This window comes from Alternaria incomplexa (assembly GCF_024043165.1).
Source record: "Alternaria incomplexa strain BMP 0042 chromosome Unknown scaffold_4, whole genome shotgun sequence".
NCBI classification, from domain to species: domain Eukaryota; kingdom Fungi; phylum Ascomycota; class Dothideomycetes; order Pleosporales; family Pleosporaceae; genus Alternaria; species Alternaria incomplexa.
Genome location: NW_026249853.1, coordinates 236,105 through 249,764, shown reverse-complemented (window position 1 = coordinate 249,764; position 13,660 = coordinate 236,105). Strand labels below are relative to the sequence as shown.

At 51.3% G+C, this 13,660-nt stretch overlaps 3 protein-coding genes across 3 annotated transcripts; 2 read left to right on the top strand and 1 right to left on the bottom strand.

The window, feature by feature from the left end:
* Positions 1-4,846: 4,846 nt before the first annotated feature.
* Positions 4,847-8,046, top strand: J4E90_003279 (uncharacterized protein; the record flags this gene model as incomplete). The annotated part of the gene is made up of 3 exons (XM_051432850.1): positions 4,847-5,117; positions 5,478-6,829; positions 6,883-8,046. 3 exons carry the CDS (start codon positions 4,847-4,849, stop codon positions 8,044-8,046), a joined length of 2,787 nt encoding a protein of 928 aa, XP_051292748.1.
* A 1,090-nt stretch (positions 8,047-9,136) lies between these two features.
* J4E90_003278 (uncharacterized protein) lies at positions 9,137-10,401 on the bottom strand (the record flags this gene model as incomplete). Its single annotated transcript, XM_051432849.1, has 2 exons — positions 9,137-10,176; positions 10,233-10,401. The coding sequence occupies 2 exons, from the start codon at positions 10,399-10,401 to the stop codon at positions 9,137-9,139; spliced, it is 1,209 nt and encodes a 402-aa protein (XP_051292747.1).
* Positions 10,402-10,657: 256 nt separating this feature from the next.
* J4E90_003277 (uncharacterized protein) lies at positions 10,658-13,170 on the top strand (the record flags this gene model as incomplete). Its single annotated transcript, XM_051432848.1, has 2 exons — positions 10,658-12,565; positions 12,616-13,170. 2 exons carry the CDS (start codon positions 10,658-10,660, stop codon positions 13,168-13,170), a joined length of 2,463 nt encoding a protein of 820 aa, XP_051292746.1.
* Positions 13,171-13,660: the final 490 nt, after the last annotated feature.

Sequence of the window (13,660 nt, the reverse complement as noted above, 5' to 3'; positions counted from 1 at the left end):
GGTGGTCGAGAGAAGGGCCGATTTCGATTATCCGGGAACTTGGTGAACTGCGTTCGATGAACTTTATGCTGATCGTGCGATGGATTTCTTCCTTGTCTTCCTTTCTGCGCCCTATCTCGGTGTCACTTGCTGTTGCCTAGTGTTGAAGTTGCCGTTATATGCGGAGATGCTTGCCTGCGGGTACTGTCGGGTCACTGCCCCACTATATCCTTGGGCAGTGGGCAAAGGGCAACAGAACAGCGAGATACTCGTACGTATCGAAGGATTTCGTGCATGGAAAGGCTAAGCCGTCACGCCAGCTGATATCATGCAAATGGAAAGTCGCGCACAATTCGCTTCTCCCCTAGCACGGTACGCCATAGCTTATCCTGATTGTCGTTGACTTGAAGACCGGAACTTATCAGCCAAAGGTCAATCCGCGAGACAACATTTTTCTGTTGGCTGATGGCTCTGTTCTGGGCCATACATGGTTGCGTGGAGTTATGGGTGAAATCGGATCGAGAGTATCGCGCCTCGTCAAGTCTCCTTCTAGGTCGTAGCGGGGCTTAATTTCGCCCAGACTGCGGAACACGTCTCCGCAGCTCTTTCGTCGCAAATGGCCCAATCTATGGGTGCTAGCTGACTCTGATAGAGTTTTTCGAAGCACTGGAATACCGTGTTGGATATCTGGGGTCTCCTGCTCTTGTACCACCAACATGTCCTCTTTGATCAAGTCGAGGAACTCCCTGAACTCAACGGTACAGCGTTGATGCTCTCTCAATTCATCCATAACCTGAAGCAGTTTAGTGATAAGCAACTTTTTATCTTAGTATGCACCGTATCGTAGTGAGTTTAGTACGGAAAGTTGACTCAATAGACTGACCTCGATGACTGCAGACTTGACTTTGGCTCTTTTCACTCCTGCCTCGAAGTATATGGAGAAGAATGTGTCACTAGGTATGTCTGCCATAAAGGGATCGCTTGCCAGACGCCTTTGGCCGAATCGTTCAACCAGTTTACACCCCCCAAGATACCACGTAATGAACTGCAGGTATACACATCCGAGAGCCCATACATCACATGCACTGGTAAGAACACCGTCGAGCTCCATCTCAGGCGAGCGATATGTTTCTGAGTTTGGCATGCGTCCGGTCCGCCTCGTGTCCCAAGAATTCTCCGTACTGAAACGAGCAACTCCGAAATCGGTGATCTTGAGAATACCATGGCCCCCTGGAGTCATGTCGTCTGGATACCAGAGAATGTTTTCCGGCTTGAGATCTCCATGACGACCGAATAGATTTCTCATTACCCGGGTTGGGCTCGTATTCTCAACTGGCCCAAATTGTTTCTGCCTCCCGACCGCCTTCCGCACCGGTGGGTCTGAGCCGTAATTCAAGATGGCGCCAGAGAGAGTGGCGTACCGATGCACACTGTTCAGTCCAGCGGCAAGGCCAAGGCATTGGTCTACAACCCATGTACCCATCTCCTCGACCTCGGGCGTACGCTGCCTCCAAAAGTCGAACAAATCGAGCTCTGCCCATGGGAAGATGAGATGATAAACCCCGTCGTGTTCATACGTAGCTAATAGGGTGACAAGGTGATCGTGAGCGTGTTTACTATCGCTTAGCTTGGTGAGAATGGTAGCTTCTCGTCTGAAATCCGTTTTGTCGCCTGATCTCAAGGCTTTGATGGCGTATATATTGCCACTACCCTGATGCGGACATTGTCAGCGTTCCTCACACCGTACAGCTGGTGATAATGTCATAACGTACCTTCACATTGTCTAGACGATCATGTTCGGGATGAATTTCGGTCTCAAAAACTCTACTAGATCCTCCTCGTTTCGGAACCTCGGTGTAGATTAAGAATGGCAGGATTGTTTCAGAGTCGAGATCAGCGTGAGGGATTGCAGCACCATCGGCGCCGATAAATATCGGCACAAGGACACTCCATTGATGCTCTAGAAAATCATCGGCGTAGTCCTGCCTCTTGAACGAAATAGGGCCGGCTTTTGGGTCGTGTCTGCTTATCAGCGAATAAGAGCCGTCCGGCCTGTCCGAATGTGGATCCTTTTCAAGCGGGAGGTGTTTGTCGCAGACACCAGATTTGATAAAAAGTCTGATCTTCGATGGGTGCTTCATAAGGTAGAGGACCGTGAGGATCTTCATGTAAGGCGTGCCGTCCTCAATGCTCAAGCGCTGTTTCCCTATTCTTCCGAATTTCGAATAGTTCGAGTTCGAGAGCTCTTGCTGCACTACTGCGCTTGTAACGATCTTCTCAATCTCAACCTCTGGTATGAAATACCTTCGAAGATACGATCGACATCTAGCTTCCCTAAGTCTATTCGGAATCTGTGATGTAGAACTATCGCTTGGTAAACGCGTCTGTGCCCACCGTCGCACAAACAAGACTGGGTTGACTGCGTGTTTTCGGATGTCAAAGGCATCTGATCTCTTTGGAACAATGATGTCGGTCAGCCTTTTCTTGAAGGTCGTTGTCTCCGTTTGTAATGGTACTGGAGGCGAAGCCGTACTATCGAGTTCATTGATAGCTTTGAGATCTGTCCGGGTAGCACGACCCGCCTCAGATGGTGTATTTATCTCGCACGCAAACAGAGGCTCGCTAAGTGGCCGCGATCTTCGCTGTAGATCTTTCTTGCGTCATTAGCTAGAAGCCGATGAATCATCGTGTTCAATGCGCACCTCGTCGTCCGGTCTGGTTTTTCAAATCGTTCGATGTGAAAGCCCACCCGCTGCTGCGTGTGGATGAGTCCACCTTTACATGATCGTTTCGTAGCTCAGATCGGTCATTGTGAGGCGAGCTCAGCCCCGGCTGATGATGCGGGATTATCGATGAGCTTGCGACAATGGCCATCGTATGTTTCGGTTCATGGCAGTACCAGTCGGCTTGGAACGTGTGCCTGAGGCATCATGCTTCCCACAGTCTTGTGGACTCGATGTAGCGAGTGTACTCAAGGCCTAAACCTTGAAGGTCTGCTGGGCGGTACGTACTTCCACTGAATGTGGGGTCCGAGAATGCAGAATCTTGGAATCCCTGCTAGGGGCGTAGGCTTTTAGACAAGGTAGGCAGGCGTCACAGTCTATTGCTCCCGACGCGTCCAGTCTATCGCAAACCCATCGCTTAGAACTGGTGTGCCTCGAGCAACATCCGGCTTGGCCAACAAAGTAAACATCGCCCAGCGGAGCTCCAAGTGGTTTGATCTCATCGACCAAGTGCTGGAGGAACCGACCAGCATCGAGAAGCACAAGACGTCGAGACCCTGCTCCATGTCAAAAGAACGATGCACGAGGCGGTCGTAGCGAATGAATTGTGTCATCTCGTATCGCGTGATGCAAATGGATAATAGCACTGCATGAGGCAGGCAAAACATCCTCGACGCCCCCAACATGCATTCATTACATACCCATAGTTGGTGTGTCGGCTAGGAGCATGATTGGTTGTCCAGCATACGCTGTGGCTGAAAGATCCTTGACTGCTGTGGTAGACTCAGCCCACAGAGTGTCAAGGACTTCGAGTATAACAGCGGAAGAGACACGGCGTTTTCCCTCTAATATCGCCACAAAAATTCCAGTGTCAACATTGCGGATAATCATGGTCGATCTGATCAAGAAGTTCGAAAGTCCCTTCCGGAAGCCATCGTCTAAGCAACGGAAACCGTCCGACCCGAGCGCGCCGAATCTGGATAACAAAACTGTAACTCAGTCGGTAGACGCCGCCCATATTGATCCGGAAAAGTTGATGAAAAAGCTAAAACAAAGGTTCCCGTCTGGCTTCAAGGTTCATGTGCGAATGGCCGAGAAGATAGGAAGTAAAGGCTCACTAACTTGGGACTGCAGATGATGCACAATACTTATATCATCGAGGCCACTGAGAAGCTTTCACTGGTATGCTGGTTCCTCTTGATGATACTCGCTATGTTGTCTGACTTTATCGCATAGGACGATATAGAGGAGTGCCGGTAGTGGTGTAAGGTTTGGAGACAGCGCTAGATGGTCCGTTTGGCTGTTCTGCCTGCAGCGAGGGGGCCGCATCGTGCGTCGCAATTCTGATCATTACCGAATCGATCGATATGCTGCTGTGAACTCGTGTGATGGAACCTTAAAAGGTTGCAGAAATGGGCGCGTCTATCAGGGGAAGGTACGCGCCTAGCGAAGTGGGGCTATCTTGCAAAAGCAAACGTCATCACGCGACGGCGAACGCGACGCGCCCCCAGCCTCGTGAAACGACACGAATCTGCGTCTTTGGACGAAGCATTTTTTCTTCACAATGCACTCATTTATCAAACATGCGCAATTGTAAACCTCTATGATACCTCATACGCTTCCAAACTCAATGCGGTAACACTGACAAGCACGAGATTACCCTGGATGACCAGGCTGGCCCCCACGCTGCCGTTCCTGATCACAGAGCAGGCTGTGCCGTAAGAGTAACGGCAATGCAACTCGGCTGGTGGTCTGGATACAAAGGTACGGCACGATGATACCCACACACATCCCGGCCGCCTTGCGCTACGCTTTGATCGTCTGTTCTGCGCGCTGGTTTGTCGATGGCCCCTTGACCTTTGAGCAGCTGCGAAAAACGCCTCGCTGCCTGTTGCGATGGTGTGGCGAACTGATGTACAGCTGCTGTACCCCATGCCCAAGCCTGGTAAGATCTTGGTTAGCCAATATTGGCTCAGTCGCCCCAACGCATGTCTGCGCTTTCATAAAGCCTCGTTTGAGCGTGCTATCATACCTTACGTGCATATCGACAGCAGGTCCCGAGGAGCTTCAAAATTTCATTAAAACTCTGACCCTAGAGCCAAACATTTGGAGAAAGGGTTTGCTTTCCGCGATCGACGCGAATCATGGCAGACTGCAACGAGAATGCGGCATGTCAAGAATATTCAAGACCCAAGGACTGCGCAGACGACACAGATAGTGATGACGAACCAAGCTTCCAAGAAAAGCTCAAAAATTTGCTGTCATCTCACGCAATCAAAAGCGCGTTCGAGAAAACACCTATCAAGTTCGTCCCCGAAGGCATCATCCACGAGCTGATTACGGAAGACCAAATCAAGGCCGCTTTGGACATACAAGCAGCAACAGTTGAAGAAGACGAACTGGTGGGATTCACACGTATGCGCGCGAAAAAGATATTTGCTATCGCAATCCACGTACAGCCAAACAAGATAGTCGCAATCATGAAATGGTGGAAGAAGAATAATATGGACGATGGCGATCTGCCGATCACTTTTCGGCCTGGATGGAAGAGACAGTGGCTTTCGGAATTTTGCGAAATGCAATGGATGTTCCTCGCTCCTGTCTTCTCGACAACTCAATACAACCGCAATCTCGATGACGCCCACATCCTACCTTTCATTTCCAAAAGGTCAGATTCTGGTAGAGGATCTTTCGGCGTGGTGTCACAGTATGTGATACATAGGAATCATCTGGATCCGGTCAGTATGCGGGTAGCTTTTTGAACATTTGTGGCAGCGATCGCTGAATCGAAGCAGCCGTTCCTGGATCATAGTTCGTTCGCAGTCAAGGAGATTCAGCCTTCCGATAACGCGCAGGAAGTTGCAGAACATTGGGAAAGAGAGGTCAAAGCCCTCCGAACCATGAATGAGTTGAACCAAGATCACATCGTTCGTTTCGTTACAGCTTTTCGACGCCGTAGAGAGTACGGCGACCCAGATCACTACCTGATATTTGAGTGGGCTGATGGCGGAAACCTCCGCAGTATGTGGAAGAGGGAGCATTCCCCAATATTGACGGCAGCATTAGTCAAAGATGCTATGTTCCAGATACTGGGACTTGCCAGAGCACTCGCGGCTGCGCACGACCTCGACAAGACCGGCGCATCATACCGCCATGGAGACATCAAGCCGGAAAACATTTTGTGTTTTAGTAACGGCCGCACGATTGGTACTCTCAAAATTGGCGACTGGGGTGAAGCGAAAGAGCACGGACAGGTGACAGACATGCGTCCCAGCAAAACAACAGCAAAGTATGGCACTCGTGTCTATGAGGCCCCTGAGGGCGAAACGGGCGTCAGAGCTAAGTACCTGGGTCAGTCAACAAAGCGCCGCTCTCGACTATACGATGTCTGGGCGATGGGATGCATCACTCTCGAATTCACCATATGGCTGTTGAAAGGGTATGAGGGACTTACTCAATTTCGTCATGATCTTGGGGAAGGGAGCTTTTACGAAATAACAATCGAGAACGGAAAGAAAGTAGCTCATGTGCGTGGAACTGTCATGCTTTGGATGAATACATTGGCGGGAGACCCCAGATGTCAGGCCGGAAGTACAGCAATAGGGGATCTTCTGGAACTTGTGAGAACATCACTACTGGTTGTTAAGCTTCCTCGAAGGCTCGGTTCGAATCTTTCAGAACTCCCAGAACTCCCTCGTACCGACTCGGTCGTCTCGGAGGCAAGGCTTGAAGCAAGTGTTACTCCCACGAACAACACACCCTTTGACCTTGAGAATATTCCAGATGTAGCAACTGCTGTAGGAATTCCTTCTTTCAGCATCACTCCTGCTGAAGCGGAGCCTGAAAGAATCCCTATACAGCCTGAACCCGAAGCGCAAGGTCACTCACGATGCCTCGCAGCCGAATTCTGCTCGCGAATGGAATACATTGTCGCAGAAGATCCGGATGAAGATGAAGGCTATTGGCTTACATGCTGGGTACAGCCTGCAGAACTCCGCTCGACGGCAGATCTTATACTACCACCCTCTACCACCACTGAAGTCTACTCTGGTGAGGTCTTCCAAAAACCAAGCTGGGAAACCAATCGACCTACCGTTGGCGGGTTGATGGCACCCTCCCAGAAGAGGGTAAGTTGACATCACCGATCGTCAGTATCACTAAGGACTAACTCATGATGTAGATAGACTACGCGCCTCCAGAACTCGATGAAGATGACTGGAAGTACCAGTCTGGCAATGATCTTGCATCAAGTTTGTTCGTCTCACTCAGGGAAAGCAAATCCCTGGGGTCGTCCGACAATATCTCTCAATCGCGACTCTGCTCAGATTGCATCTGCCTCCAAGAGGAGTTGTTCACACCAGGATTTTCTAAGTCGTACGACGTGCACACTCTTCGAATGAGCGCCGAGAGAAAGCACTGTGACTTGTGCGTCCTGCTCTGGCAGACTGCTATCCGAGACGGTGGCGTGAAGTTTGCGAGCATCAAGCTTGAGCGGACTGGTTCGTTTCTCCGGATGAAAAGCAATGGCCTTCCTGTACTGTCCATCGTTCATTATCCGGAGGAGCTCTCTAGGGTTACCAGCGATGGCCAGGTTGGATTCGTTCAGCTCCCAGAAGCAGGTAGCACCGCTCACCTTGAGGTGCTCCAGCACTGGCTCCACGATTGCAACGGCCATCACGGATGTTCCCCAGCTCAGCATACAGCAAATAGCACAAAGATCCGGCTACCGACGCGGTTAATCGATGTTGGCACAGATGAGGATGACACAATTCGACTGTGGGAGACCGAACCATCGGATGTGGGCGAGTGGATTGCTCTATCGCATAAATGGGGATCTCGACATCTTTCTACCACACCCGAAACCCTTCAAGACCACCTAAACGGTATCAAAATCGGCATCCTCCCAGCCACTTTTAAGGATGCGGTAATCGTAACCCGCGCACTTGGACGTCGTTATCTTTGGATAGACTCACTTTGCGTGATACAGGGTCCACAAGGCGACTTCATGACCGAGGCCAAGCGTATGGAAGCAGTTTATAGCGGCGCCTACTGTGTTATCGCGGCTAGTTGCGCTACTGACCACTATGACGGCTTCTTGAAGCCTCGCACTCGACGAGAGTATGCTGGTCTGTGTGGTCAAGGCAATGGTCAACACCCTTTCTACATCTGCCAGAACATCGACAATTTCAAGGACCATGTGCTTGGTGGTGAGTTGCACAGTCGTGGCTGGGTCTTACAGGAGCACGCTCTCGCCCGTCGAACGCTTTTCTTCACGGAGCATCAAACTTACTTCGAGTGCGGTAACGGCGTGCGCTGCGAGACGTCAACAAAGTTAGATAAGTAATTTGCACCCACCGCTGTCAAGTTACTCAGGTCGACTGACACACTCCAGCCCACTCGCTGCCTTCCTTGGCGACCCAGATTTCCCACGTATGGTTTCCAATGCTTCCCCTGGCGAGAAGATCTTGCGCTTTCAAGGGCTGTACCGTAAATTCTCCCGCCTAGGTCTATCAAAAGCATACGACCGACCTACTGCAATCGACGGCCTTCAGCAACGTCTTCTTCGCACAATGCGAGTCAGTGGTGGGTTCGGAATCTTTGACGAAGGAACTAAACTGGGTCTACTCCGACGAAGCCTGCTGTGGTGCCGGGGCGTCGATACAGACAGCTTGTCTCGTATCCACTTCCCAACAGAGAGTGTCGTCGCCACGGTTCCATCATGGTCATGGATGGCATACACTGGCGGGATCGACTACCTGCAGCCTGACTTCGACAACTTTGAGTGGGAGGAGTTACAATCGCCTTGGTCATCCAAGGGTCCAACCAATGTCTCAAGCACGGATTTCCACACAGCAAATATAGCCCTCCACGCTACAGCGCGAGAATACGATTCCCTCAAGGCAGGGCTGCAAGGAGAAGGTGACCTAATATTTGACACGCCAAACGGGTCCACTGCACCACAGAGGTATTGCGTAGTCCTAGGAAAGGCAAAAGGCAGCATGTCGCCGGCGACTCAACAACACTACGTCCTGATCATTGCTGCAACCGCACAGAGAGACCGTAACGGGGACAAAGTGTACGAGCGCGTCGGGACAGGGTATTTGTCGGGAAGATGTATATCGTCCGGTGGGTTCAGGGTGAAGATCCATTAGTTGTAGTCAACCTGTCGTATAATCTCCGCGAATTTCAAACCGATGCTGGGTTTCGAGAGAAAAAAATGTGATCATTCGTTGCGTCTATTGGTGTATTTGCTATTTCTTCACGTAAATGCGTCATATCGAGATGGAAATCGTACATACTCAGGCGCCAAATAACTCCGCAACAGCTAAAACTCTCGTAAGGTGAGTGCGTACAATCACATCACTCACTTCCAAGACTACTGTACGCAGCACATAGCTGTAGGCAATACGCGGCAGCGTTACCCAGACTAGAGCTCAGTCCATGCCAACGTATTTGAACCATAACGGCCGACAATCCTCCCGGTTCAGCCACTTCTCGCCGTCTGTAAACTGACCAGTGACGCAACCGGAACACTTTGGACTGTTCGGGCAGTTGAAAAAGGGTATGTGTTGGTATCCGATGTCTCGGAACCAGTGTATCTTGCTCTTGTCTTCGAAGAGTCCCAGTGCGACGCTGTGTACTGGAGCGTCGCCCCAACGTTCGTAGAAGAAGCCTCCAGCGCGATCGAGATGGTCGAAATAGTCGCGGTACTTTTTGCTCCTCCAAAAGCTCAGGTCGCCGATCTCGAAATTGGACCAGAAGTGGCATGTTGAGTAGCCATGGGCTTTCTTGTTGTTCTCAGGCCGGCGCTGGTCGTCTTCCAGCCACTCGCGCGCATTGTTCGGATGTACATATCCCGGATTGTCTTGGATGAACTTCTTCGTTTCTGGCCACAACGTCGCAACGCTGTCGGCGTTATCGTAGATGTTGACGTTGAAGCCGTACGTTTTGTTGTGGTCTTGCATCCAAGCAAAGACATCGTAATCCACATCGCAGAAGAAGTGGACGTTTGGTTCCACCCGCCAGTAGTATTGGATGTCCTTGAGCGCAGGGTGCTCGCTGAACATGCCGCTGTTCCACCGACACATCTGGTGATAAGACTTCTTGCCCATGTACTGTACATCCAGCGACGTGAGTAGCGACACAGACTCCTCATACAAGTCCATGTTTATCCACGACGGAATGTCCCAGTGTTCGGCAGGAACCAGTTCGTATCGTACTTCGGCGTTGGTAGCTGCTCGCGTGGCCTTTTTGAACTCTTCGGTAAAGGGCTTATCGTTGAAGAAGGTCCAGGGGTAGTTGAACTTGTGGTTCCACGTACGCTCAAGGTCGCGCATGCTTTGCAGCATGTCGTGGAGCTCTTCATTGCGGACTAGACTGAGGATCGTGGCGTTGATGCGCGCGCTCGCGGGATTGTTCGGGGCGTAGTTGTCACCGTCGACTCGTCGTAGCGGCTCGGGAGGTTCGCCGGAGGCTGATCACATGATTAGCATCTATGATGGATCCATACCATATCCCAGGCTGCCTTACGATCCAATTGGGGGTCGTGGTCCCAGTCGCCGAATTTGTTCGTCGGAACTTTGCTCGGAATCTCGACGGGTTTCTCGGAACCAGGGGCCTTGAGGATTTGCACAAACAGATAGACGAAGATGCAGAAAGTGGCGCCAGCCAAGTAGCGCATGCCCTTGGGAAGCGCCATGATAAAGAGCAGTTGCAGTTGCGGTGGCCGAGGGTTGGGACACAGTCCCGCCTCAGAAAAGTCGCAGGAGCGCTCAACCTCGAGTTTCACAGCCGGCGGTGACGCGGTGCGTGATCACGCTAGCCTACATCGGGCATGATGTCTCTGTCAAGTGGAGCCGAATCAACCGCCGCAAGTCACCACAGCGATATCACTACTACCGGGATCTTATTTCTGCTGGCGTCATCTCGCGACGGCAGGTGGAGGACGCGTTACTATGGCCCAAAACGCGAAAATCTCCGGACTTACGGACGAGCTGATACAGTCCATACTGAGACACGATCCCGCAGCAAACAAACAGGCCTACAGGCACGCCAGGGAGATTGCATCGCGCAATCTTCGAGGGCACCAGTATGCAAGAACTAATCAATTCGACGTTACGGCGAGCTTTGCCGGACTGGATGAGAAGTTTCGCATCAAGAACCGCGATGACCTTGCTGATGCGCTCCAAACACGGCTTCAAAAGTTGGAGGCCTACACGAACAAATTTAAGCCAGAGTTCCTATCTCTTTTACTCCAGCTAGCCGATCGGCCTCTTGAGAACACCCAGGTCGAAGCCTTAGAGCTGCTTAGACCCCCTAGCCCTCCGCCGCCACTGACTTGGGCGGAGATCCTTGAAGACGACCCCTACAGCGATGAGGATGTCTGGAAGGACATCGACTATGCCGTGGACTCTTCGGGCGACGAGAAAACGCCCAAAAAGCGCAGGAAGGCTCCAAGCACACCACCGACCAATTTCGACGCAGATGATACTTTCGATCCCGAAGCCTGTATCTCATCTACAGAGGAGAATCTTGTTACCAAGCTGGAAGACGCGCAATTTTGGACCTCGGGCGCGGATAGCAGTAGCACTGGCGTGCACACAACAGAGCTGCAGGCTGTGCGAGAAACGCTATTCATGCTTGGTGGGCTGAAGACGAGCTTGTACCTGATCGAAAAGGACAGCATTATCCCCAATGAGACATATACTGTTGACAACAATCAATCAACCGCTATCACACATCTCCTTTCTCAATTCGCCGACACTGGAACACGTATAGAGGCGATAAGACGCTGGACGCTGCAACAACGAGCCAAGAAGCCACCGTCATCACCTCTTGTCCAGACCTTCGAGGCCGTTGTACGGAAGCGACTACTTGACTTCGACCACTCCTTATCCGCGATGCAGCAGAGATATCTCATTCCTGATACGCCACTTCCCGTCAGTTTGTTGCCATTGCACGGCGATGTGCGGGCACTGTGTCACCCTATCTTACGTCTGGCGCCGATTGTCGATGGTCTGAGTCGATCAACGGCAACTCAAGATCCATCGATACCTGTAAATCCCTTTTACCACCTGGAAGCGTTGTACGAGCAGACCACGCTAGCGCAGATGACACTGGAAGACGAAATCTTTACATACACGTCGAAGATATTCTTCGAGTGCTTACAGACATATCTGAAGCCAATCCGACGGTGGATGGAAACCGGCGAGCTTGGTCCTGACGAGGAGAACTTCTTTGTCATCTCGAGCGATGCACTGAGTGAAGCTGCTTCCCTTTGGCACGACCGCTTCATGCTCCGCCGTAATTCTGAGGAACACATGCAGTTGCCTGCGTTTCTACAGCCAGCTGTTAGGAAAATATTCAATACAGGCAAAAGCGTTATTTTCTTGAAAGAACTGGGCATTTATGATACAGGTTTACATTCCTCACTGGCAGAGCCGCGCCTCGATCATGAAACAGTCTGCGATACGTCGTCCGACGTACCCCTCTCGCCTTTCCCAGAACTGTTCCAGACAGCCTTCGAGAAATGGATACGTAGCAAGTACTCAGTCGCCTCAAATGTTCTTCGTCAACACATCTTCGAGACTGACGGCCTGATGCGTGTGCTACATACATTCGAAACCCTTTACTTGGGCAGCAACGGTGCCGTTTTCGAGGACTTTTCCACTGCAATTTTTGAGCGCATGGATGCCGGAAGACGTGGTTGGAACGATCGATACGTCCTTACGGAGCTTGCACGGGGCGTTTTCGGTACGATCCTCTCTGGTCCCGACACGGAGAAACTTGTCGTTCGTTCTATGAAAACGAAGGCGCAAGGAAGCTCGGTCAAGGGTCTAGCCGCCGTTTCCGTGGATTATGCGGTATGCATCGGAAGAATGCTCTTATGTGCCCCAGCTAAAGATCTTTTTAGGTACCTTGGTCGATTCAAAACATTATCCAACGCTCGTCCATACCCATCTACCAAGAGATCTGTACGTTCCTGATGCAGGTCTACCGAGTCAAATACCAGCTGCAACGCGCGCGCATTCGCGCATCCAGAAAGAATCGTCCACCGATGTTCTACAGACTTCTGCAACGCTTGAATTGGTTCGCCGATGTCCTCCGTTCTTATGTCACCGAGACTGCCGTCTTCCTGACCATACGAGACATGAATTCGGCAATGGGAAAGGCCGATGATATCGACGAGATGTCTCAGATTCACATCAAGTGTATGGAAAGATTGCACCAGCGAGCGCTCTTGTCGAAGGAAGTGAAGCCAATCCATAAAGCGATCATTGAACTACTGGATCTTGGAGTGTTACTTTCGCAGGCTGAGGGTAAGAGCCATGGGCATGTAGATCAGGAGTTCGAAAGACTTCTCCCTTTCGTGACAGCGGGTCTGCGAAGCACAGCGAGGGTTGGGGAACCCATGTGGGAGCAACTAGCAGACCGACTAGAGGCATTCTCGAATGCCTCCAAGCCCTAGTTCCAGTGTGCTTCTTCGTAGCACTGTAGATATAGAGATAGTTCAGAAACTGTAGCGCTGCATCTTCTCCCAAGCACCCATATGGACTTGTGCGTGTGCACTATCTGTACTTCTCATACACGATATGTTGACGTCGTCCTTGGACGCTCTTCTTTCTCTCCTCCGCTCAATGCTCTCGTTGGTGGTCGTCGGGACTGTGCGCAGCGGAAACCAACGAGCCAGAAATACCACCTGCATCCAGAGAGAAGAGTGATTGGATGGATTCAATGATCGTTGTGAGCTTCGGATGTTTCGATCTCGTCACTACTTGACGAAGGCTCTCTCTGCTGTTCCCTTTTTCGCGGTATATCGTCCGGATGGGGATTACCCTCGTGGTGCCCGTCGCCTCGTGCTCGGCTCCACAATAGCATGAAGAAGAGAAAACCGAGGAGCACAGCGATAATCGTAGGTGCTGCGGGATGGCGCATCCTTGTTGTGGGTATCGCCTTTG